Source organism: Catharus ustulatus, chromosome 2 (genome assembly GCF_009819885.2).
Source record: "Catharus ustulatus isolate bCatUst1 chromosome 2, bCatUst1.pri.v2, whole genome shotgun sequence".
Lineage (NCBI taxonomy): Eukaryota > Metazoa > Chordata > Aves > Passeriformes > Turdidae > Catharus > Catharus ustulatus.
Genome location: NC_046222.1, coordinates 47,042,833 through 47,068,775, shown reverse-complemented (window position 1 = coordinate 47,068,775; position 25,943 = coordinate 47,042,833). Strand labels below are relative to the sequence as shown.

The window sequence follows — 25,943 nt, the reverse complement described above, 5'->3', positions numbered from 1 at the left end:
ACCCACATCCTTCCCTGTAAAATCAATGTCTTAAGTTTATCTGCCTCCACTTCACAAGGAAAAAAATATAGGGAAAATTCTGTGTTCTTTTCCCAGACTTTTCCTATAGCTCTGACCTCTTGTGTAAAGACATATAGTGGTCACAGCTAAATTTAGGATAAACAGTATCTTTTAATCAATCTTTCCTTGATTGGCTGAATTATCTTTTTTTTCTCCCCACAGATTTTTTCTGGCTTTGCCTGTTTTGTAGGAAAAATACTGGTCCAGTGGTTTAGATTTCACTGAATCTGGAAAAAAATTATACCACCAGTTTTGCAAACCAAAATACATATGAGCAGTTCTTTGACAAAAATGATCAGTACTACTAATGAGACTTACAGATCTCTTGAGACTAACTTTACTCTGCATTTTATCTTACTGCAATAGAATGTAGTGAGCTTTTAAGTAATAGACAACATTAGGTATTACACAAATACTTTTTAAACTGATATATCTGAATATATTAAGATGCAGATGAGCACATTGAATATCTTAAACTGATGAACAAAAGTATTGGCAATTAAAAATCTCTTCCAGGGATTTTGAAAATGTAATGCAAAGCAAATGACATCTCATTATACTAGCATCTTGAAGAAGGCCTAAACCATCTCTAAAGCATTGATTGCTCTGAAGGCTTTAGCTCTGATGAAGAAATTTCAGCAGCTGTTCAGCAGAAGTGCATAAGTGGGCAGAGAATGTGCCCACATGTGCATGTGACAGTACTGCTGCTGGTTTTACTCACAATATCTGGATTAAAAGCCCTTATGTAGACTGCAGGCATATCTTGATTTTGCTTGTAAAACCACCTTAACAAAATAGCCTTCCTTGCTGTATTTTGCAGGATGTGGTATTTCAGTTTTATCATGCAACTACTAATGAAAAAGACACGTAAGCAAAAATGTTGTGTTCTGCTCTGCTACCATTGGAACAGTAATATTGCGACTATGCTGCTAGTTGAAAGAGAAGCAGGTTACAGTGAGAGCTGGACTCTCTTCTTCCATAAAGAAGGACTACTGCCATCAGATTTTGGGTGTGTGGGAGAATGAACATCAAAATGAGCCTTTGCAAATACAGTGAACTAAAAAGAATCTTGGGTGGAACCACAACAAACCCTTCCACAGGGAATGGTAGCACTTTCAATGATCTTTATAGTTGGCTATTGCAGTTTAACATAAAAGTCTAAATTTCTTAGAAGTGCCATAAACAGAAATCCATCTCACCATTTTCATGGTCTGTTGCATTTGTGAACAGGGTTTTCCAAGCCCCAATAGTTGTATAGTAACATCTGAAATGGATCTCTGCATAAATGAATTTCCCAAAAGCCTAAGTAGCCTAAAAGAACTGACTTCCTACAGTGATGAAGGATTTTCTGAACAGTTGTGTAACATGTATTTCTTACATTCCCCTAAAGGGTATATGCTTCTAAAGGGAGCTCAAAAATGACCTTTCAGAAAAAAAGAGTTTGGAGCAATTACTTGCTCTTCAGCAGTCTCTTTGAAACTTTGCTTTACAGAATTAAACCTTAGAGATTCCTTCGTCTGTTTTTCCTTGAGGCATGTATAATTTGATCACTCAAATGCTCTCTCTGTGGGCTAAGCCTAGTTTTATTTCTAAGAAAATGTTGAGCTCATTGAAGCCTATAACTTGCCATACAGCATTATGTTCATTTAGCCCAGCTATGTATCTACAACTGTTGTCAATTCCCAATGCTTTTGAGAAGATGCAAAACCAAAGCAAACTCAAACATATTTTCGACAGAATTGGGGTGATGGAGACTTCATCCTAACTACTAACTTGTTTAAACTCTATGTTTCAAGTTGCTTTTTTCTTTTAGTACTCTTACGTAAATAACAAGAATATCCAAAAATACGGTAATCCAGGACAAGAGAATATTGTCCTGCCTCTTAGGTTCCTGCTGTGTTTTGACTTTCATAACATCCTGGAGCAGTGAGTTTCACAGTCTGTTGTTATTTGATGAAAAGACAACACTCAGAGTCATCAGCTACACAGCCTGCCTCCTCTTGTACTACAAGATTGAGAAAATGAAAGCTCTCAAACCATGTTCTCTGTGCTATTTTTGTGTTTGCAATCTGTTTGCTACACCTTGAAGAAGAATCTATAAGGGACTCTATTAAAAAGTGACCTCGAAATACTGTATTTCCTATTCACAAACAGCCTAATAAAACAGAATTTAGAAAGGAGGACAGTAAAGGAAGGGAAATGGGATAGCAATTACACTTTTCTTAAAAGACAGCAATCATAACTTAGAGTGGTCCCCTGGTTTCCTAGGGCAGATGACAGCTACTTACCCCCGTAGGTAATACTTTGTTCATGGGCACTATACTTCAAGTCCAGAGTATCTACCACCAGCCTCAATCCAGGCTATTGTGTGTTGGAGCAACACCATGTAATTTGTGTTGGTTGTTCCCAGTCCTCTTCTGTCCTTTCCTACTCATCATTCTGATGGCTGTTGCTTTTTGTTAGTCACTTGTTAGTGATTTTGTGCTTTTTCATAGGAGATAACATGTAAAGACACAAATAACCCTTGTTGCCCCAGGAAGATAGTCTTTTATAGAGTCTTCCTTTCTAGGAGTTGCTGCAACCCCAGGCTTAAAGGGAAGTTTGAGATTCAGATGACTGCTAGCCCTGAGCACATTTACACTGAGTTCATTTGCCCAGGCTTTTCACACATTACTGCAATTACATCACAATTCCAAATTTATATCATGTTTTTTCACATCTGAATTGTTAATGGAAATACAACAAAGCATATCCTTCCAAAAAGAAGGTTTCAAGCCTGTTCCTTTCTGTTCAGCTCCTTTTGTATCCACAGGATGCAAATGGAACTCACCCCCTCTTGGTTTTCCATTCCTCTACAGTGCTCAGAGAAGGGTTGGCTTTGTTTTTTCAAGGGTTTTTTGTTTGTTTGTTTTATCCTCTCCTAAGCCTCAGGCCTGCATATTTGCATCTCTTCTTATTTATTTAATTTCTTAGGCAAAATGTTCTAATTCAGTTACAGGCCTTTTTTCCATGCCAATTCTGTATTCAAATGTCTCCGAATTCTGTAGCCTTCTAGACAGCAACAACCAGAGCTGTACAGATTTCAGCCAAGATTGTATCATTTGTACATACATTAATCTTAAACATTTTCTTGATCATAACCAAGTACTGTACTGTCTATGTTGATAGCTCTGTCTTTTTCTGGAAACAGTGTTTTTAACATATAGTATGCAGTATTAGTTTTTTATCTTCTCTGCCTTGTGCAAACTTGACATTGTGCTCCCTCTACGCAAACACTGAAGAAATTTCCCCATTTTTGTGTAGATTGACAACAGAAATGAAGTTTGCAGGCACCGCTGAAGCAATGAAGGAAAACAAAAATCTCAACTGTACTTAAATCATAGGAAATTATGTAAAGAAACAAGAAAGGGCAGATCTTCAAGGTACTAAACCTTTATTTTCATGCAAAGCCTCAATGATTTTGGCTGGCTCTGAGTAGAAGAAACTCCATATAGAAGATGATGAGCAATCAGCAGGGCAACCAGAGTAACTCTCATCTTGATCTGTTAAGTGGATACAAGGAATATATTTTGTTTTAAAAGAAACAAAAAACGAGCAAACCAGACATCTTTGCTGGAGGAATGCTCCATCTCATCTAATTAAACTCAAAAGATGAACAGTTGGGCTATGGAAATGCATGCGGCAGACAGATGTTCAACCTATTCCCAGAAATCAAGTCTGGGATGTAACAAAATTTTGAACTTTCAGACAGAAAAATTGTAACGAAACCTGCTGGTTTCAATGTAGGCTGCAAGTAGCATTTAATGCCAAATATCAAATTTAGTAATGTGTTATCTACAGTCTAATCTGAACATTAGTTCAAAATATAGGAAAACAAAACCCTGTTCATTGTTTAACAAGGTAAATAGTTGGTATTTCTTCTGCTTTCATAGGGGATCTCAGTTTTATAATTTTATTTTCAGCCCAGCTTTGTCATCAAAGCTGGTTCCTCTGCAAGTTTACTTGATAACTTTAAAACCTGTTAGCCAAATACAGCCAGATGCAACAAAGGGAGGAGCCCCAGAAAAAAAAATATCCTAGAAATTTTATGTAAATATCCATAAAGAAAGAAGAAAAATACAACTGAAGTGTTGCCAGCTGGGAAGGACTGGGTGAGCAATCTAGTAACTTCTTGGTCCACAAGGAATCCACACCAGGCAGAGCTCTAAAGTTTGCCTTAGCCACAGGACAGGATTACAGCTACTCTAAGTCAGTCAGTCACAGGGCTCTGTTTCCAAGTACGCACAACCTAAGTCAATCTAGTTTTGTGCAGAAACTTAACCATTTTATAATTTCAACTTCAGCAGCATCTGCAGTATCAAATCTGCCCTTATGTACCATCCTTTCCATCTCTGTTCACCAGATAACAGAAAACCATTAGCAGAATCTAAATTCTTAAGGGGACTAATTTCCCATTTCAGTTTAATCACGTCACAGTTTTTGGTACTTGTTATATTGTAACCCACCTAGTTCTTCAACTGCCTTTGAGGTATCCTTAAGGGTAGTCAAAGACTGCATCTTTTAGTGTTTTTTTTTCCAAGGCAAATAAATACTCTTAAATCTTTCAGACTTTCTTCATACACAGTGAAATGAAAAAGCAACAACCTTTAAAAATATACTGGGAGACATAGCACATTGAGGATCTTAGCACCCTAGCATTATCTTACCATTCTCTTTTCCCTGCCTTGTTTCCTTTGATGAACTTCAGTGATTTGATCTGATAAGTTTAAATTGCAGCATTGCTGCTGCAAAACCTTGTGCCCTCTTAAGGCAAATTACCTTCATGCCTCCAAATTACATCTTTGTAGGTGTGCTGATGATAAAGTTTCTCAGTGTTCTGGTTCAGCAAAGGAAGTGCCTTGATATATTCCTCACTTTTTATGCTTGTGAGGTGGAAAAAATTAATCTGTGGGGATATCTGCTTCAGCAACAGAGCTGTGTAGCTGGTTTTAATGACACATGTTTTTGCTAGTATCAGTTCAGCCTTCTTGTTCCTAAACTCCTTCAGAAGTTTAGAATGTCTGGGCACTTAATGCCTTGTACTCAGTACTGGCAGATTAACTCTGAAATAAGCCAGTGACTTCAGTGGAGGCATAGAACATTTAAAATAAGAGAGGAATTATATTCAGTCTCTTGCTACATCTTTACATAATGTTAATGCTTAGACTTTTTTTGGCTTTTTGCTATTTTTAAAGCAGTTTCATTATTAAGGTTTAGCTGAATACAATTTAGGCAAAAATTGATTGAGAAGACTCTTGTGGAACATCCCCTTTAAAGAGACGATGTAGTGTTTCCTTTAGGCATTTTTTCATCTTTTCTGATGCTACTGGAATGGCATCAAAAATGTCCCATATCCGGAAAACACAAACCTATTTCAATTTTCACTCTTCCCCCCACCTCCCCCCTCAATATATGTAAGTATTCCAGAAAATTCCTGTATTTTAAAAAGGCTGGATTTGTGAAGAAATATGTACTTCTATTTTGAAGTTTTGACATCTATATTTTTGTAAAACTGGGAGATGACAAAATGTTGAGAATATATTTTGCCTGAAAAGTTGTAACACTCCTTCTATGATTTTGCTTATTTATTTTATTTCTTCTATTGTTAATAGAGAAGCAAGTAAATGAAGTAAAATCAGAAGGCACCAGAACCTAAAAATAGCCGAGTGATGGATTCCTAATAAAAAGCTCTAAGTTTTATTATTATTTTATTTATTCACAAAGTGTATGACTGTCTCTCAGAACAATGTACATCCACCTTAGGAGAAACAAACAAAAAAACCTACAAAACACAAACCCAACAATAACACAATCCCCAAAAGCATTTGCTTTGGTTCTAACAGGTATATAAATTTTTCAAGTTTTCAAACACTTGCATCCAATTCCCTGGTAATCACATTAATATTTTTCTTTTTGCCTGTGGAAATACATTCTTCAAAAAAGTTTGGATTGGTGCCTTTAACTGCTTAGTACCTTATATACTATTTTATTTTATTATAACATTATTTCACTGAAGTGAATATGGTTATCAATGACTTTGATTTCCAGTGCTACGGACATGACACAGATACTGCCACATTCTAACTAAATAAACGCTGCCACTAAAAAAACAGTGCTGTCACTGCAGAACAACTTGTACTTGTCATAATAATTATAACTATGAATGAGATAAAAATATTAAGTGGACACAAGCAGGAACTGCAGCTAAGTGTCAGCTGTTAGATGCCAACCTTATGTATCAGTGAAGGCATGTTTGGGTGACACGACACAAGAACAGTGACGTCCAAGAAATCAGACAGCTTGCCCCAACCTTAACTGCAACGAACTTTATTTGTTAACCTGTGTCTTGTACAATTACTGATTTTTAAAACAAAACAAGCAAAAACCCAAAAATCATGACATTACAAAGATGACTGAAATACTAGATGAAATGTTAAGTGCTGCATAATACACACTGTGCACAAAAGTTAAATGAACAAATTATTACCAAGAGATAAATACTGATTCATTTAGAATGAATTGCAGAGATCCATATTTGGCACATAAATAAAAACAATACTCTACAAGTGATTCTGACACTTCCTGCCTTGAGTAGAAAAGGTACTAAGATTTGACTCTGAGATAGGTGGACACAACTGTGGTATCGTTGCTGTAGTACCAGAGACTAAATACCAGGAAAAAGCCAAAAACCTGTCACTGGAAGAAGTCACCATGTGTGACAGACCATCAGCCTTTGGGCTTCTTACTCAACCAGGTCTTAGGCTTCTGGTGAGCAATGCCAGCAAGAGAAAAAATGTTAAGTCTTACACTGGCAGGAATTGATTGGGCTGCAGGACAAAGCCTTTGCAAACAACGCTTTGGATTTTCAATGGGAAAATGTGGCCAGTCAGGCTTCACTGTCAGTGTTAGAGGCCATCTCCTTAGCCAGGTGATTAAATCAGTGGGTGGAAGGATGGCCTGACATAGGAGCCAGTTGCCAACAATGCAGCTCAGTAGCAGATTACCCTGCCCACTGCTGTTCAGGTGTTTTGTCCAGGCTTTCAGGTGCTGATTTATCCTTTCTGTTCACTGTGTGTCTCTGAAGAGGGAGGATCCCCCTTCCATAGAACTTTTTGCACACTAGGTCTGTCCTCCCTCATTACAACACTCGTGCAGGAATTTATCCTGGACATGGACTCCTGGACTTCTTCACTGGAAATATCTGTGAATTGGATTTATCTGGTAAAGACAGAATATTTTAAATTCCGTTTGTTTCTAGCAAAGACTTTAAAGGGCAATCCAACATACTTTTCAGGAAAATAATTACTATTAATGTCCATTAAGGCAATGTATCCTTTTATTGTTATTCAAAAACTAACAAAAGAAAAACCAATTCGGTTATAGACCATGCAATTAGCAAGAGCAAAATTACCCTGCAATAATTTTAGACAATGTCAGGTCTGCTTCTGTAAACATATTAATAGCTGAGTATTCGTGTTGAGTCATATGTATAATTATTCCCAGAATGGCTGCCTTCCAGGCGTGTAGGCTGAGTCCACAGAGAACTCTTCACGTTAGGGGCAAGGTATGAGCAGCACTACACTTCTATCCCGGTTGATGGCATAAATCTTAATTGAATTAGGTAAAGTCAAGGTGTTTTTGCACACCATTTGAAAATAAAAAAAGAAAATCAGAAATTTCTCATGGTGTTTTTTTTCTTTTCCTTTCCAAAATGCCTTGTCTAGTAAATGCCCCTTGAACTGTACATTTGGCTTTAATAGAAGTAGATTCTAACACACAACTGGGTATTCACTGATGCTTTATGCTTTTTCAGGTGCATTGAAGAAGAGAAACCTTGGCCCAAAAATCATTACTTTCTAAAGGGATTCTAGGATTGATTTCTCAGATCAGGCAATAGAAGTTTAAAATCTGTTTTTTAATGAAGAGCTGGGTTTTGATATTACTGCTGAAAGATAAACTTTTATGTCTTGCAGTTACGGCATTCTTATCATTAGCTTTATCTTTATAACCTACCTCTTAAAGAACTGTGTAATTTAAGTTGATAGGGGTATCTGAAAGCTCTCTTTATTGCCTGTAGTTCTTTCTGTAGTTTCAGTTTCATGGCTACAAAGAATATGATCTCTAACTACACTTCTGTTTTTACTGCCCTGTTTTATCAGACAAACTGCAATTTTACACCTTGTTAAGGAAGCAAGGTGAGAAGAAAACCACATTATACTGTTGACAAGGAAGATAAGACTATTATTTACCTTGACATTTCTGAGCAATAATATTCTTCGTGTAACAGGATAAGAGATAAAGCATATCCAGCAGTGATAATGCACAAACTGAAAGGAACTGGCTTCCACATGCTATCAACACCAGTAATGAAACTGAGCCCGAGTGTGCTAATCCTGTATTTGAGCCAGTCCAGAATGGACTATTTGAGAAAAAAGCCTTTACTTTGGTCAACTAAACACATTTTATCTGTGCATTGCAATGAATCGTAGTCAATTTATTTAAGCGACTGAATGAAACAGGGTTTGTTTTTCTGCACTTGGTTTGCTTGTTTCGTTTCCCTTGCTCAGACCGGCAGGTAAAGGCCATCTGAACAGGGACCAGTGCAATGCATACTGAGGGTGGCTGGTCCGTGAAACTGTGTATCTGCTGACGCTGCAAGATGCCTTAGAAGTTTAACGAACTGCAAAATACTGTTTCACACGAGGATGTTCTTCACAATGAAGAACAACAGAGACAAGAAGGAATTAGCCACAGTCATTTCTTCCTTGGAGCAAAATGGCACAAACAAAGCTGGAAATGAAATTTTGGCCGGTGTGAGGACACTGAATATATGTTTAATAGATTGAGATGTTCAGATTCTATGATGATGACTCTCAAGATAAATGCCTGTTTGAAATATACAACAAAATGCATAAAAATATCACAAATTAAACTGTCTAGAGGAAAAAGTAATTATGTTCTAGCTTCTATCCATAATGAAATTTAATTTTATAATAGTTTGTATTATCTGGTCATTTACCTTATCGGAATGTTCTTTAAATTTTTTAAAAAAAAAAAAAAAAAAAAAAAAAAAAAAAAAATCTAGTCAGTGAGGCTTCCACAAATTCTCTGGGAGACTATTCCTTGTTTGCCAGGCTGCTTTCCTCCTCTTTCCCTTCCTCCCATCTCCAGTTCACCCTAGAATTTTTTATAATTCTTTTTGAAGTAGCTTTTAATTGAAAATTCCTCGTAGCTCTTCCCCCTACCTCTCTTTATCAGACAGCCAGAGGGCGCGGTGTATTAATAGCAGCTGCATGACTCAGAGCCGGTAGCTCGAGTGGATCCCTTTGCACCGAGCTTCGCTGCTTGGCCTCCCTGCTTGGGTTGCCACTGAGCTCAGGGAGCACCTTCAGCTCCTGCAAACAAAAATAAACTGAGAACGTACAGTGGGGGCTGGGATTGCCTCAGCCTCTCTGTCCTTCAGAAGGATTCTCCTTACTGCTATTTTCTTCTACGTTCCCATTGGGACTGTAGAAAAAATAATAAAAATATAAAAAAAAAGGTGTGAAGCCATCCACCAGCGCGGCTGTTTCACGCGACTGAGCGATGAGAACGCCCATCATCACTGCGATGATACGGAGCAGAGGAAGAGGATCGGTGCTCTCCACTCGGTCTGCATTCCATGCTCTTTCCCTGAAGGCATCCCTGTTCTCAGGAGCCATCACATCTCAGGAGCCGACCCTTCCCAGCCCTCGGCTCACCATTCACCCCGCTCCCGCCCGCCGCACCTCGGGGCTGGCGGCGTCGCCAGCTCCGAGCCGCTCTATCTGGCGAGACACCCGGCCGCCCACCGCGCCCCGGAGCACACGCCTGCCAAAAAGGCGGCACTATGCCTGGCGGGGCTTTGGCCGGGAAAAAAAAAATAAAATAAACACGCCGCCAACTCCCCCTCCCTAGTTCGTCTTTTTTGAGGCTTTCCTTTCCCGCCCGCCCGCGCTAACGGGAAAGCTGCTTTTCCTCATCCCCTCGTTGCTCAAGCGAACAGGGGGTTCCTGGAGGGCAGCTCTGCCGCCGGAGCAGCTGCCACAGGCTCACATAGCGCGGGCAGGGCTGCGCGGGGCCCCCGAGCACAGGGGGCGTGCAGAGGGGCGCGGAACTCCGTACGGAGGGGCCACCGTCTCAGAAGGCGAGCGCTCGCCGCCGTCTCCTCACGGGAACTCTGTCTCCCTCCCCCGCCAGGAGTCCCAGTCCCGGAGCCATCGCGGTCCCGGAGCCGTCCCCGCCCCTCACGGGAGCCCCTCACGGCCGCCGCCCCCGCGCCCCTCCGGGCAGAGGCTTCGCGCCGCGGGCCGCGCATGCCCGCCCGCCCGCGCCGCGCGTGCGCAGTGCGCGCGCAGAGCCACATCTGATAGGGGGGAAAATCCGAACGGCGGCGGCGGCCGCCATATTGCGGAGCTGTCACAGCGCCCGCCGCGCTCCGCGCCGCATCCCCGGCGAGCAGCGCGGGGCGGCCCCACAGCGCCTCCGGCCCCGCTGCGAGGGGGCGGCGGGGGGGGACACACCGCCTCGCCAGCAGCGGAAAGCGCCGCGCCCCAAGCACCCTGTCCCGGAGGCTCGTCCCCCCCCTCCGCTCGGTGCCGCGGAGGGAGCGGAGTCCCAGGTGAGGCGGGGGCGCTGAGGCGAGGGGCGCGCGGGCGGCTGCCAGCGGGGCTCCCAGGAGGCGGCGCGGGGGCGGCAGCCCGCCCGCAGCCCTCGGTGGGCGGGGGGCACCGGGAGACTTGTTGCGGCGGCGGGAGCGCGGCACCGCGCTGCTCGTGTGCGGGGCACGCCTCCACCCGGGACAGGGACCCGGCTCGCCGACCCCCGGCTCGCCCCGCTCCGCCGGGGAGCCCCGGGAGCGCGCCCCCGGCGTGCCCGCGCAGCCTCCGCTGCATTATTCATGTCCCCGAGCGGCGCGGCTCGGGAGGTTACACCGTAGTAGACATGTGGCAGTCGGGTCGGGCCAGCTGAGTGCGGCGGTGTGGGAGCATAATAAGGAATTACTTCATAAACAAGTACTGTGGAGCATCTGTTGCTGTCTATTGTTTTCGACAAATGCGCGTTTTTAAGAGTCCTGAAGTATTGACCGACGTAATGGGCGCAGCGGCCCTGAATGAGCCTTTGTGCATTGTTTTTTTGAATGGATTAATGTTTTGTACAAGTCGTGGGCATTTGTAATTAACCTCGTCGCTTAAAGTTTAGCGCGGATAAGGGGTTTTAGTTTCAACTTTGTGGAATTCACTTGTCTTTTGTCAGTTTCTAAATCTGAACACAAAAAAAAAAAAACCAGCCCAACTCTTTGGACTCCATGCCAACACAACTAATCACTTTAGTTGTAAGGTGCTATTAAGCTGTCTTTTCCAGTCTGTGTAACACCCTAGACAAGTATTTCGTGTTCCTCTTTCTGGTACAGGCTTTTAAAAAGATTCCATTTTTTCAAGAACTGAGTTACGGGAGTGGCATTTCTGAGTTTTGAGTAGTTCTGTCTCCGTGGCTGGTTCGTGTCAGGCTTCAGATGTATCCCTGTATGTCCCTCTGTTTCCATCGGAGATGGCTGTGGCCGTGTCCGTGTCACGGGAGCGTTTTTGAGGATGCGTGTGCGCCTGCACACCGAGAAGAACACATGGAGAAGATTGTGGGAATGCGGTGGTTGCTGTCAGCTCTCGGCGCGTTGGCACAGCGCTGCTGGGCAACGTGTGCTCCCAGGGAAGATGTGGAGTCGGTGTACAGTAACATTATGGCTACTGCGATGAAGTTGTTTTTTAATCATTAAAGATGGGACAAGTAGTAACTGTTTATCGGATTATAGACTTGCCTCTATTGATCTATTGATTTAGCATAAGAGGGACTGTGAGAAAAATAAACTGCGGGTCAGTGCAATGTTCCCAGATAAGCAGCCTCCCAGCAAATGGCAATTGCAAGGCAGTGGCATATTTCCAAGCTTTGTACTGAAGTGACACAGTTGTTCTATTAGGTTGGGAAATTGGAGAGCAAAAGCGAAACAGCTTTAGAAAATGCATGAAAAAATGACATGGTGTGACATGTCTGGAGCTGTCCAGAGAGTTTTCATTGAGTGCTGACTCAAAAGGCGTAAAAGTGTGTGTAGAGATGACAAGGAGTTCTGCTCATACTGTTTCTGCCATTGCAGCAGAGAGCATTGCAGGGCTTGATGGTGATAGTACTGCCAGAAAAAGGTTGTTTCACAGAAAATTGGGTAAAGCCATAAAGAGAATAAGGATTTAGATCCACCTACGAGCTGCAAAACCAGGAGGGTAAGACATGTAGATGTTATGACGTGAGAAGGCAGTTCCTGGCAAAGTTCCTTTAGCCTTTGCCAGGATAGGTGAACGGCCTTTCTTCAGCAGCCTCGCTCCACTTTTTGAGAAGGGTGCCTCTGTTGGCAGAGGTGAAGAGGAAAGTTGTTGAAGGCATTATGTCTTTCTGTTGGACGTGTTAAATACATCAAAGCCTTCCTATCGCTTTATATTGCATTAGAAGGCTGTGGGAGTAGAGGAACGGGAGGATTTTCAAGTTTGTAAATGTAAACAAAGCTTGATACAGACTTCTGGAGAAAGAACTGATTGTAGGAAGATACTGATGCATCAAAGCACCACCCAGTGTATCTTGCATGCTCAGCAAGTTTACTCCAGAGCTGAAGGGGCCTAGGTAAACTCTTTCAACACTGAAGAACTGCATTTGTTGGCTGACTTTACAAATAGGCTTTTAGCTGTACTTTGGATTAAAAAAATATTTTATTCCTTTCCACTTGAGGTATTTATTAATCCCTCTGTGAAGTGAAACTTTCAAGTCATGTAATACAAAGAAAAAGAAATATGACATTGGCTCAAAAAGGCAGTTAATAATCTTTACGCTACAACATTGTGATTTAACAACTCTAGTTAGTTTATATGGAGAAGGATATGAGTGGCCAGTTCATAGGTTTCCTTTTTTAATGGAACTAGTTGTAAGAGACTTAACAGCATCATTCAGAAAATAGAATGCTTGACTTTGAGATGAGATACACCCAAAATTCTGGGTATATGTCCTATTTCTTTGCTAAGTGTATGATTAGAGAAAGGATTATTGTGCTTGGAAGCAGCACTTCCATCAATTTGTATTCATGATTTCCATTTTTGATGGTGACTCCAACGTGTAAGATTGACCATTCTATCATTGTTAGACGCTTCAGAATCTTTGAATTATTTTCCGTAGTGCATTTGTGGGTACTTGAAGTTAAGGTTACTAAATCAGTAAATATTAAGTGTATGTTAATCGTGTAGCACATCTAAAACATACCAGTTTATTGTCTGGCAAAACTGCTAGTAGTGCACAAATGACTGGTATGAAGTTGCTTTTAGTTGAGTACTGTGTTGGCAACTTCCAGGATTTCATTTTCATTTTGCTTTTGAAGTTCACAGGAAGTCCAGTTTAGAAGAAGTACTTCACTCTTCAAAATGTATTTTCATATAGATACATTGAATACAAAAGTTGTACTAGTTCTAGTGCAGTTATTTTTCAGAGACAGCAAGCCTATTTTGGGTGTTTCAAAGAAGGAAGGGTTGGGGAGATGGTGGTTTTGAGAAGGAAAAGATACAGTACATAAAAAAAAGTTGGCATGTAAAACTCTGCATGTGATGTGTAGCACCGGTCAAATCTTAATTTTTGCGTATTAGGTGTACAATTTAGTTTTAGTGGGTGTTTTTTTTTTACTTCTGTGAGATAAATGGCTTGTTTTAGTTCCTGCCCTGGTTTGCTTATATTGCAGACAGCTGTGTAGGCGGTTGCTCTGTCCGTCTGAAGAAGATGTATGCAGAAGTAAAGTCTGTGGCAAATGAACTTCTTTATTGGATTGCAGCAAGTGTGTCATTAGGGAGCTGTTAGTGTGAAAGATGATTGCCCTGCAGACATTCACAGACTGCTTTGGAGTAGAGAGACAATTCTGTAGAAATCTGAGACCAGTTAGTCAGGTCCAATGGCCTGTGAGTTGCCTATTACTTCCCCTGCAAAAATCTAAAACTTTTAGGTACCACAAAAAATGGAATGGAATAAGACTTTGAAAAGAAAAAGTATATTAATTTTGGATAAGTTTCTGTTAATAAACAAGTTAGTTACATTGCTATAGGTAAAGCTCTGTGGTCCCTGACATCTATCCATATTTAGGGAAATAGATGTTAAACCTCTTGCTCAAGCTCAGAGCAATGCTGCTGGAGGGACCGCTGCTGGGAGAAGGCCCTAAGCTGTCAGATAGGGATCCTACTTTTGAGTGTTGCTTCTCTACCAGCCAAGCATCCTGCTCGAGGTTTCTGCCTGTTATCCCATCCTCACCTGACCTCAGACCCATGGCTGTGTGTATGAATGTTTCTTTTGAAAACAGCTGCTGCATAAATTATTTGACACAATTTTGGCATCAGGCATTTTATGCACCATAATTTTCTGAAGAAAGCTTTCATTGTCATCTTTCAACAATTGCTTTATTTGTTGCTTTCAGTGGCATAACTAGAAACATGGATGACACTGATTTAAAAATCTCAACTGCCTTGTAGTGAAATTAATTGAAATTGGAGCTTTTAATTTCAAGAGAGTTCTTGATGTTCTGGGTGACTGTTTGGGATGTGAAGCGTGCTGATACTTTTGTCGTTTTGGTTCAGAGTCCAGATTACTGCATACAATGCTGAAGGTCCTGAGTGTTGTAGCAGTAGGAAGTCTGCAAAGTCACAATCCTGTTAATCCTGACTTGGAAGAGTCCTTCCTTTAGAATTTTAAATGCTGAAGTGATGAGCTTTTATGCCTAGTAGGTCACGAGCTGGTTTCAGAATGCAGGAATCAAAAGGAATATCATTCCCAATCCCAGTTGACTGGAGTCTTTTTTGCTGTTGGTTTGGGTTTTTTTTCACTATTTGCAATGCCATTTCCTATGAGTGTTAAGATAAAAGTAAGTATAAGTAATTAGTTGCTTCAAAGTTTAAAATTTTGCATCTCTTAAATATAAATTTATCTGAACTGGCATTAGTAGCAAAAGTGAACTGACACTCCAGTGATAACAGTGGAGATACACAATATTTTGCCTGGCTGACATTTTTCGTTTCTTTTGGCCCAGTGTTTCCCTCATATTTGTTTTGTTTTTAATGTTAGCTGGTGCCAATAATTGGGAAAGATAGGGTGACTTTTGTTTTTTAATGCTTATTTGATGTCAATATTTGCAGTTTTAAGATGTGTGAACTTCTTTATTTATATATACATATAATAGTTACAATGAGTTTGAATGTACTGTTTCAAAATTGTACAGCATTTTAAATATGAAAGTATAGTCAGGCTGACACAGGCTAATTTTTGTATTATATATAAAAAAATGGGAGTAGGTTCATCGTAGTTGGCTATAAATTTATATTTTGCCATTTTTTAAAAGAAATTATAGAAGTTTATTAAATTTAGTGAAAGATATTACAAGCAAACACTTCAACAAAAATACATGGGGTGCTGTTTGTTTTGCATAGATTTTTTTTCCCCCCTATTACTCACATACTATGATAATTTCTCAGGCCCATGGAATCTGTGTGACTAACAGTGAGACTTGATTTTTATTGAGTTTTACATAAGAGGATTCTTGCTTTTTGCTGATAACTTTGTTCTCTTGTTTTCAAAAACGTGTCTCCCAATTGCGATTTGATGTCAGGATTAACCTGTAAAACTCTGTAGTCACGTTTCAGATTTTGAAAGTTACTTTAAGGTTTTTAAGTAAGTTTTCAAATAAATAATTTATGGTTTGTTGATAGTATTATAAGAAAATGTTTGAGTAAATCCCAAAGCAAAAATCTGGGACGTGTTTATGAGTGAATTTGTAGAGATAAAATGCATGAGGGTATGGCAGTCATTGTAGAAATTTCTAGATGTGTTGTCTCTTAGAAAGACCTCAGAAAGGAATCATTTGATCTTGGTCCTGTGCCATGTGCTGTCCTTGCTCTCCTGGAGACTGGACTCCCTTATCAGTCATCTTACCATACCCCTTCTTTTCAGTGCTGTGTAACTAAAGGCACAGGAAAGTAGCTGTACTACTTTCTGTTCCTTTTGGTACTGTTGAGTTGGCATGCTTACAAAATGGTGGATGAGAATCTAATTTAGCTTTTGCATCGTTAATTAACTGAGTGTAACTCTAGGGCTTCAATCTACCTTCAGTTTCTCAAGCATTGAGCCTCTGCTGTCAGAGATGAGCACAGGGATTACTACAGCTCAGAATCCTGCTAACTGTTAGCACAAATTAGAGCCAAGCTTGTTTTGGTTTCTGTTATTCTCTTGTATTTTTCCAAGGTGTTCATTAGGGAAAGAAGGGAGAAGAGGCAGTCTCTTCTCTGAAAGGCAAACATGCTGTTGAATTTCTATCAAAAGCCAGATTTTATCAAAAGCCTTTTTTTTTTTTAATCCCTCCCCAGGAAACTTTTGTGGTGAAAACCACGGGAGAGGAATAAAGGAAAAGTGTATTCATAATGTTCAAGAGTATATTTAACATTATCTTAGAACAGTAGTCTTACTGCTGATGGCCGGGTGTTAGAAAGATAAATGAGTTGTCAGTAGAATTGCCTTGATAAGGTTTAGGGCTTGACACTCTTCAGCCATCTCAGACCCAGGAGAACGTTAGCAAAGTAGGGAAGAAGGATGTTCCATTGATACAGGGCACAGGGATTGCAGAATTCAAGAGCCACAAGGACATTTGGCAGAACTCCCAAGTTAAGGAAGAAACAAACAAAACCACCTCAGCAACTGTGCTGATTCAGCTCCAAGTGGAAAAAAGGTAATTCTGGCAGGGGGTGACTGACCACAGCTTGGTGCCCGCTGACTCCCTAAGCCCAGGACTCCAGAGGGGAATGGCCTAGCGTGCAGAGTGATTGGCAGGAAAAGCGAGAGAATCACTGAACCTTAGAAAGTAGAATGTTGATCAAGAAGAGAGCCGTGGAAGCCAATAAACGGTGATTTCTTTGTTTGCTGAAAAGTATGAAAGGTGTAAAGTTTGGATAATCAGGATGCCAGCCTTTGGTGGGTTCCCACCCAGCGCCCTGCTCTGTGCAGGTCTGAATAAAGAAATGGAAATGCAGTGTTTAAATTGGCACGGCACATCAGGCAGCATTTGGGACATGACTGATACTGTCCAGTTCTCGAGAGTATCTTCTGTAATTAAAAAAATCAGCTAGAATTAGAATGTAATTGTCTGTATGCTAGGCATAGAGTATTATACCTCTGGAGTTGGACTGGATTAGTTCTATCATAATGAATGTAACTTGAAGATAGTGTTTTAATGTTTTCAGGCTGATTTTCTGTTAAACAAAATTTTGGTACGTATCTGAGCTATGCCATTTGATCTCTCTTCCTGACTTCTTTAGTCTTAACATTTGTTTTCTTTACCAGCCAACAACATTTATACTTCTTAAATTCCGTTTTCATCCTTTGTTTTTTTAGTCTCTCTTTTCAAACATGTCTCTACAAATTAGAAGAAGAAATAAAAAATAAAGTGCTAGTGTACCTTAAATTGCTGAGCAAATATTTCTAATATTTACTGTATTTTTATTATCAAGAGGCAGGGAAAATTAACTTATTCTGTAATATTTATATAAAAATACTTTATTTTTATACTTTATGAAAGATCACTTACACAAAAGCTTGTTTTTGATAACTGGATTGCTCTCAAGTATTATGTTTTTCTCTTTTTATTTTTCTTTTAAGCATTTCTGAAGATTTTATTCATCTGTTGTAGCTGTGGAGTTATAATACTGAAATCTCAGATTATTCTGACTAGCATGTCAGACTCATTTTTCTTAGTATAAGTGTGATTCCAGTTAATATTATTTTTGAAGGCATTGCAGTCTTTGATGCTCCTTGCAAACCAGCAACAGTCTGATTTGTGGAAGTCATTACTGTAAATTTGTGCAGGAAGGTGACTAGCTGCTTGCTCTTTCTGAGTTAGAAGGAATTGTAAAGGAGGTAGGATGATATCTACAAATAACATTGCAAACATATTTTTCAAGGCATAAAAACTTTTTTTGGAACAGAATGCAGTAGTGAATACTTTCATTACCACATCGACATAAGTTACAGCTTTCTGCTTTAAAAGAAAAAAGCTCTGTTGTTTTAAGCACAGCAGGTTTTCTTCCTTTTTCTACTGTGTTGGTGTACTTGCATTTCTTTTCATTTGGGAAAAATGACTATCATGCCTTTGCTGAGAGAAACAAATGATGCTAGAGCCAGGAAATACAGTTTTGATGCTTTAAAATTGTTAAAGGGTATTTTTTTTTGTCTTCATGATGTTTCTTGTAAATAATGTTAGAGGTTTTTAATAGTAGATAATGTATGATAACAGAACCTTTAGGAGAATTTGTAGCACTTGGGGAACTGTTGTATCTTTAGTGTAACATTACTGCAAAAAAGTTCTGCAGAAACTAGGAAGGATGTTACTGCTTAGAGACTTGTAGATTCTGGCACTGGCTACATTAGTTGCTCTTCCTATATGTCACCCACCGAGAAGTGTATTTTGTATTTGTAGAGCACTTGCTTACTTGCATAGGAGTTTGTACTATTTACTATGATTAAGTTTTGATTAATTTAAAAAACAACCTTTTAAATTTTGTTTTTGGCAGAAGGGGGCAAAGAGTTTTTGGAAGATTTAAGTGGACAGGAGACTACAGAAAACAAGAAAAATGCCGAAACCAGTAAGTAGCAGGTTTATATTCATCTAAAATCTAGGAAGGTTTTTGTATTTTAGAGAGATAATATTATAACTGTTGTTTTGACTCTGCCCTTTCTAGATTTTATAAGATTTGATCATGTACAATTGAAGTTGAGATGGTTTAGTACCAACATGTGGAAAAAATGCTCAGGAAAGCTTGGTGCTGAAAGTTGCATGGAGGACAGTTGGAAATGGGAGCAGTACTTGGAGCCCATGTGGCTGGCAGGAGGAATTATTTTTCAGGAATTGTTGACTTTGAGAGGAGCTGACTTACAGTAGTTATTGGAGGCATAATTTGAGCCTGACTCAGTGTCTGTGAGAATCAGTGGAAGGGTTTGCTGCAGGATTTTGCAGGGGAAGACAGGACATGTGTAAAGTGTCTGCGCTAAGTTAGATAGTAGTTTTAGCATGGTAGAGGGTATCATGTCGGAAGTAAGTTTTGAGGGAGGAAATAAGCAGTGTTGGTGATCTCCTGTTCCTCTCACTTCAACTAAGATAAAGGTTCATCCACTTTCTACCCAGGGGAAAAAAAGATCTCCAACTTCTGTTTTGATATTAATTCTAGAAGTCTTTGAGGAGAAAATTATTAAGTAGGTTGGTTCTTTTTCTGTTAATGTTATATTGCTAGCTTAGGATTTCATCTGACTTTTGGTTGTCTCTTCCACTTGTATCCAGTGAGCAAAGCATTCAGAAGGGGAACTGAATTGTCAGATTATTTCTACTCAACTCAGTTGGTTTAGTAAGAGCCTTTGGGCTTTCTTTGTTTACTGATGTTTCATTTTGGTAGCAGATTAGGAGCAGGGCAAGTCTATTGCTAAGAGTGAATGTGTCAATGTGTGCGTGTATACACACATACATCTTTATATGTAGGTATATAAAAGGTTTTTTATATTAATGAAAAATTACTCCTGTAAATAATCTGTGTTGTGTGTCAGTATTTGGAACTGGTACAGCTCAATGAATAATGTGGGCATGGGACTAAGGGCTTGGAGTTGTGTTTTGTGCTTTGCAGTTGATCATGACCAAAATGGCCATACCTTGTTTCTGTAATTTCTTCTTTTCCTGCCAATGGATTAGGGGCAGTATGTTAACTCTCTTTCCAGCTGGAAGTAGCTGTTTGTATCCTGCTCATTGGTGACAGAAAGCTGTGCTATAAATGAAAATGAATTAGCAGCATGCTATTTTCTGACCTGTTTGAGTGCTGGTTATGAGAATTAAGTACTGCCTTTGATGGAGCTTCTCAACTGGAAAACTGAATGAAGCAAAATGTCACTGTGAGCTGATGCAGTTTCTGAGGCCTTCAGATCCATGTAACTGGAGAGCCATGGACCCACGGAAGTGGTGACTAGGAAAAAAAAAAGCCTGGGTGAGGTAACTTATTTTTGAATTCTGGGATTGGAACCATGAAATTTATGCAGGTGGGGTTCTCTCTATTTTAAGGACCAGAGAAAATTGAAGGAAATAAGAATTTTAGGTTGTTCATGAGGAAAGCAATATCCTTAGAGCTGAGATTGCAGTGGTATTGAAGGAGTGCACAATCCACCCTAATAATGGATATTATCTACCATATCTTGGCAAAGAAACTGGCCTTGTGCCAAAGTGGTTTTTTTAAATAAGGGACTTCTTATAAAAAGATTTCATGTGTCTCTTGATGATATAAGTGTGTGTGAAATCCTAGAAGGAAGCCAAATGAAAGGAGCCATTATAAATGAAATTTGATTGATTAGATTTCTCAATGTCTTCCTGTAAACTGCAGGTTGCTAATTATAGTTGATAATCACTGAATGAAGAAGTAGCACACTTGCAAAAGGTTAAGTCGTATTACCTATAAAAATCAAACCTCAGGTTTTGTTCTATCTGCTTCTTAAATGATAGATGGCTTTGAAGCTCTCTTCCTTCCCCCTCCCCCATTTTTCCTTCTTTCTTCTTTGGAGACTGTAAGAGCCTAGCCACAGTTATGTTTAATGAATCAGACGTTCTTTGAAGAGTCTTGCTGTTCTGCTCAGATTTGATAGTACTGGACAGTAGGAGGTCTCTTGCTATGGATATTTACTGGAGCTCTTGGGAGTTGTCTTTATGGACAATCCACAATAACCAAATGCATTTCTAGTCCAGTAACTATTTATGCTTTAACTCCTTGTTGCTTATTTTTGACAGCTGTTGCAATAAGACAGTCAGTATTCTGTAGCTTTATTGCTGGAAATAATTTAATTGAAAATGAATGAAATAATCGTGGGTAAGAGCTAAGAAAACCCAGTTAACCTAAGTGGTGAGATTTTTGACAGTGTTATTTTATCTCTTTCTGTATTGCTGTGGCCTATTTAGGTGTTCTTTTTTCAGGCTCTGCTGTAATGATCCAATTGACAGTTTTCAGAAAAGTCTGGTAGACTTGTAAATATGTAAACTTGTGCAGTACAACTGTAAATTCTTCATGTGTTTCTGGGATGATTTTTAAATTGAGAAAATAAACAAGTCATAGATCAATTTAAATGAAATCAGTACTCATTCAACCACAGAAAAGGGAATTAAATATATTTTGGGTTCACTTTTTTGTTTTCATGTTGAAAAATTGTGTAGTATTCCAGAAAAAGTAAGTAAATGAAGACCAGTAGCAAGTCTTGGCATATTGGAATTTTATAGCAAGCATTTTTCGTTTTTCCTGAACATCTCAGTCTGAAATAAATTTCATGCCCTGTGACTGATTCTTATACATGGTAGTAAAAGGTTATGCGTTTTGCATTTTTTTTCTTAGAGGCTAGTAAGTTAAATAGCTAGGGTGAAAAGGCTGTTTTGAAAGGGTAAAAGCAACTTTAGTATATTGTCCTGAGATATTAAAGTAATATGTGACTGAAAAATATACATAATTGAAACATTTTATTTTTTGATTGCTTCAGTAAAATGTCTGTTCCTTTATTTTGGCTGGGTTTGTGACAAAGTTGCTTTTCAGTTTTTCGAGCTGTTACTCAGCATCTACTCTACTTCTAAAATCAAATAGTTTGTTTTTAAAAGACACAATTCTCAGTTCTACCTAGCAGTGTGAATTTTGGTTTCACTTAGCATGTTGTGATCCATCTGAACAAAACTGATGACTTCTTTGTTTAATTACATTTTTGCTGCTGTAATCAAAATTTGAGCTGTTGCAAGTGCTGTTCTTAGTATGCTTACTTCTCAGCTTGCTGAAAAGCAGAATATTTGTTGACTCTTATTTTCAGTGCTTTCTTCCTAAAAGAATAGACACGTAATGTTTCTCAGCTGTATGGGTTTCTCACAGATCTGCACCAAAGATAGAAACATAGAAGCTAAAATTAGACATCATGGGTTACATAACTGTTAATCATTTCATATGCTAAGAAGATTAGATTTAATTGACTGAAATATTACATTTATAGGGTGTAGAAGGAGTTAAATTATCATTTGTTTGGATGGTAATTTGCAGTACTTTTGTACAAGACTGCAAGGCATGAAAGAAAGCAAACATTACACTGGGGAATAACAGAGATAGATGTCAAAGTTACTAATACTAAGAAGGAATTATTTTTAAATTTATTCAACATTTTATGATATTGTATATTCAGAGGAGTAAATAAATTCTGGAATAATATGGTGGTTTAAAATTCTAATATTTGCAAGATCAAACTAATTTCAATAAGGTGGTTGAATTGAAGTAGTGTGTAAGTTCGGGTTTTTTTACTACAGTAATGTTGTTACACAGGAAAATCTCTGAGTCTGTGTAATGCAGTACTTGAATTATGATTGAATTTATGATTTATTTCTGTAATATAAATAGATGACTGATGTCAGCTTGGAGGACTGCTTTCTTTCGATTCATCTGTTAGTAAAATCTGTTTGGCATTATTCTGTCGCCTCTTCTTCCTAATGCCGTTTAATCCTTACCTTTTTACCTTACCTTCTTAATAAAGTTTTTTCTGTCACCTCTTCCTAATATCTACTTTGATGTTGGTATGAAGAGAGTACTGTGTATATATGTGCAGTCTGTAAAGCAGGGGGACTAATACACTGCTACTCCTAACACAATTTAATATGCAAACTTGAGATAGTAAATGGCTGAACAAGTGTGGGAAAGCTCTTTAAACAAGCCTTTTTTGCCACATGCAATTTTCTTATGAATCAGACTGGTTTTTGTGGCTTTTGCAGATGACTAATTTGTATTGCATTTATTAAACCAAAGTTAAACCTCTGGAAGCCATTTCCATGTTATTTTCAATGGCTTTTTTTCTCAGTATTAGTACCTACTCAGTTTGGGAGTTCTGATGAAAGCTGACGTGCCATAACTACTATCTCCAAAGGATGGCTGAAGTACAGTAGTAGTAAGTTTTGGTTTATTAAGCCTACAGCCAGGTAGGATGCGTGTTTCATGCACTGTATCTGTTTGAGGAGAGGTTCAAAGGTTAATGTGGTGATGTGGATATTCCCATAAATTGTGGAGGGGTGAAGTTAGGTACTATAAGAAGATGCAGAAATACATTTTCAAGTCCTTAAAGGTGAAAGAATGCAATAAAAATGTGATTCCCTTATGAAGTGAATGCTTTTAATAAGTGCACATGGATGTTTGTTGTTCCAGATATGTTCGTTGACTGTATTCTTTATTTGCTTTGATAAATGATTTAATAGATAATTGCTGTAAGATATTTTTCTATAAATAGTATTTTGTGAGCTGTGGCAAATATCCTCATAAACCATTAGCAACATTTGTTTTCAAAGCATCAGTTACTCCGTTGGCAAAGAGCAATCAACGCATAGTTCTTTAGTATGTGCTCTTCCCTTTCCTTTGACTGTGTTTAATCATTCTGAAGCAAGTCTGGTAAAATACATATAAACTCAGCCTGCTGCTGATGCCAAGGAGCTGGGCAAGCTCGAGAAGTGGGACAATGTAAACCTCCTGAGGTTCAACAAGACCAAGTCCAAGGTGCTGCACCTTGGTTGGGCTGTGCCCTGGTGTCAGCACAGGCTGGGAGATGAACAGATGGAGAGCAGCCCTGCTGACAAGGACTTGGTGATGCTGGTGGGTGAGAGGCTGGACATGAGCAATCATTGTGCCCAAAAGCCAAACATGTCCTGGGCTGCATCCAAAGCAGCGTGGGCAGCAGGGCCAGGGAGAGGATTCTGCCCCTTTGCTCTGCTCTGCTGAGACCCCACCTGCAGTGCTGCATCCAGCTCTGGGGGCCCAGCACAGGGAGAACATGGTGTTGGGACCACGTTGAAACAGGTCTAGAGGAAGATCACAACAATAGTTGTCAAGAGTGGAGCATCCCTCCTTATTGAGGAAAGGCTGAGAGAGTTGGGGCTGTTCTACCTGGGGAACTGTAAGATGTGGAGAGACCTTATTGTGACCTTTTAGTACTTAAAGGGAGCTTATAAGAAAGGTGGGGACTAAAACTTTATCCGGGCCTGTTGCAATAGGACAAGGGTAATGGTTTCAAACTAAAAGGGTATAGATTCAAACTACATATAACTATGACAATAATTATAAACATATAACAAGAAAATTTTTATGATGCAGGAGGGGAAACTCTTAACAATTGCCCAGAGAGATGGTAGATGCCCCATCCTTGGAAATGTTCAATGTCAGGTTGGATGAATCTCCTGGCAGCCCGATATAGGGGAAGGTGTCCGTGCTCATTGCAGGGGCTTTGAACTAGATGACCTTTAATGGTCCCTTCCAAGCCAAACTACTCTGTGATTCTATTTAATATGCAAACTTGAGATAGTAATTGGCTGAACTAGTGTGAAGAGAGCTGTCAGGTTCTGTTACAAAAATGTGGGATCCTGGTGAGGGCAAGTTTGAAAAGTAGGCACTGAATGGATCTTGTGGTATGTGTACTTGCTACAGGAAATCTTTATGCATTTCTCTTGTCACCATTGCGAGAGCTCCTTCCTGTTTCTGTATTTGCGTGGTGATGTTGGTTCAGATTAGTGCCTGTCCTTGTAATTTGTGGTTCAGATCATTTCCCACTGTCACCAATGTCATGTAAAGAGAATTGCTTCAAAGTAGCTGCATACCCAGCAGAGGTCAGATGAGTGGCTGACCATTGCTGAAGTTCCTGGACCTTTTTTCTCTGCCTGTGTTTTTTCAATTTCCTGCCATATTTATTGTTTGGGAACTTCCCCTATGACTCTTGTTAATGCAGTTTGCTGGACTTATTTTACAGATAATGCAACTGATGCCAGAGGTTTGATTTTTGTTGGGAGGGTGCCCTGTGATCAGGATTTGAATTAGATAAGTAGACCTTTGGGGTCTTCAGGTTTTGACAAAAGTAGCTTGTGTTCCATGCCCAGAAATAATTGAGGGTGTAAAACAATGTTACAAGTTTGATTTTTGGCATGCAAATACCAGGCTTCTGCAAAGTCAGTCCAAATTCCTTAGGAAAGAAAATGGTTGTCTACTGTTAACTTTGTCTCTTTTCAGATAATTCAGATCTCAAAAGGTAGTGTTTTAACATTACCATCATTCAGTTTGCAGCTTTCTCATTAGAATTGAATGTGTAAATATTGATTAGCTGCTGAGTGATCTGTTAATTGGAAGTTCAGAGATAAACAGAAATGCCGCAGGCTTAAGCAGTTACTGTTATGTTTATAAATGGCCAGGTACTCCTATTATCTGTCTGTACCTATTGCAGGTGTAGAAGCTCTGTACTTTTAGAGCACTCAGATTTTTTGGCACGGTAAAATCCAGAAGCAGACAGAATTTAGAGCTGTATTGTATTGTATTACAGCTATTATTTTATTGGTTGGGTATTCTAGTTCTTGTGAAGGATAAACTCTCAGGTAGTATTTCTTGCATTTGTAGATGACATTTGTTGTAAGGATATTTATATAAGAAGTTTCTGCTGCCTGCTGCTGCAATTCATTTTGAACTTGCTGTGCTTTGTAGCTCTTCTGTGACACTTCTTGTTTTGGCAATGGTGCTGTTAGACAGAGCACTTTGGCATTTAATAAAATTATTTTTTGGCCTTCTTTGTAACTTACTTTCTTGTGACTGCCCTAAAGAAGGCTTCATTTTTTAAATAGAAAAACTTTTCTAAAAAATTAAAGTTTTGTAATTAAGGGGCAATTCCTCATGCTTAAACTAGTGCAACTGGCAGTGAGTTAGACC

At 39.4% G+C, this 25,943-nt stretch overlaps 1 protein-coding gene across 1 annotated transcript in view; it reads left to right on the top strand.

Annotated features, from left to right (window-relative positions):
- Nucleotides 1-10,648: 10,648 nt before the first annotated feature.
- Nucleotides 10,649-25,943, top strand: part of RDX (radixin) — a 45,293-nt gene continuing 29,998 nt past the window's right edge. The window contains exons 1-2 of the mRNA XM_033051324.1: nucleotides 10,649-10,738; nucleotides 18,741-18,812. Coding sequence (XP_032907215.1) covers nucleotides 18,801-18,812 — 12 coding nt within the window. The 5' untranslated portion in view covers nucleotides 10,649-10,738; nucleotides 18,741-18,800. The remainder of the gene's footprint in view (nucleotides 10,739-18,740; nucleotides 18,813-25,943) is intronic.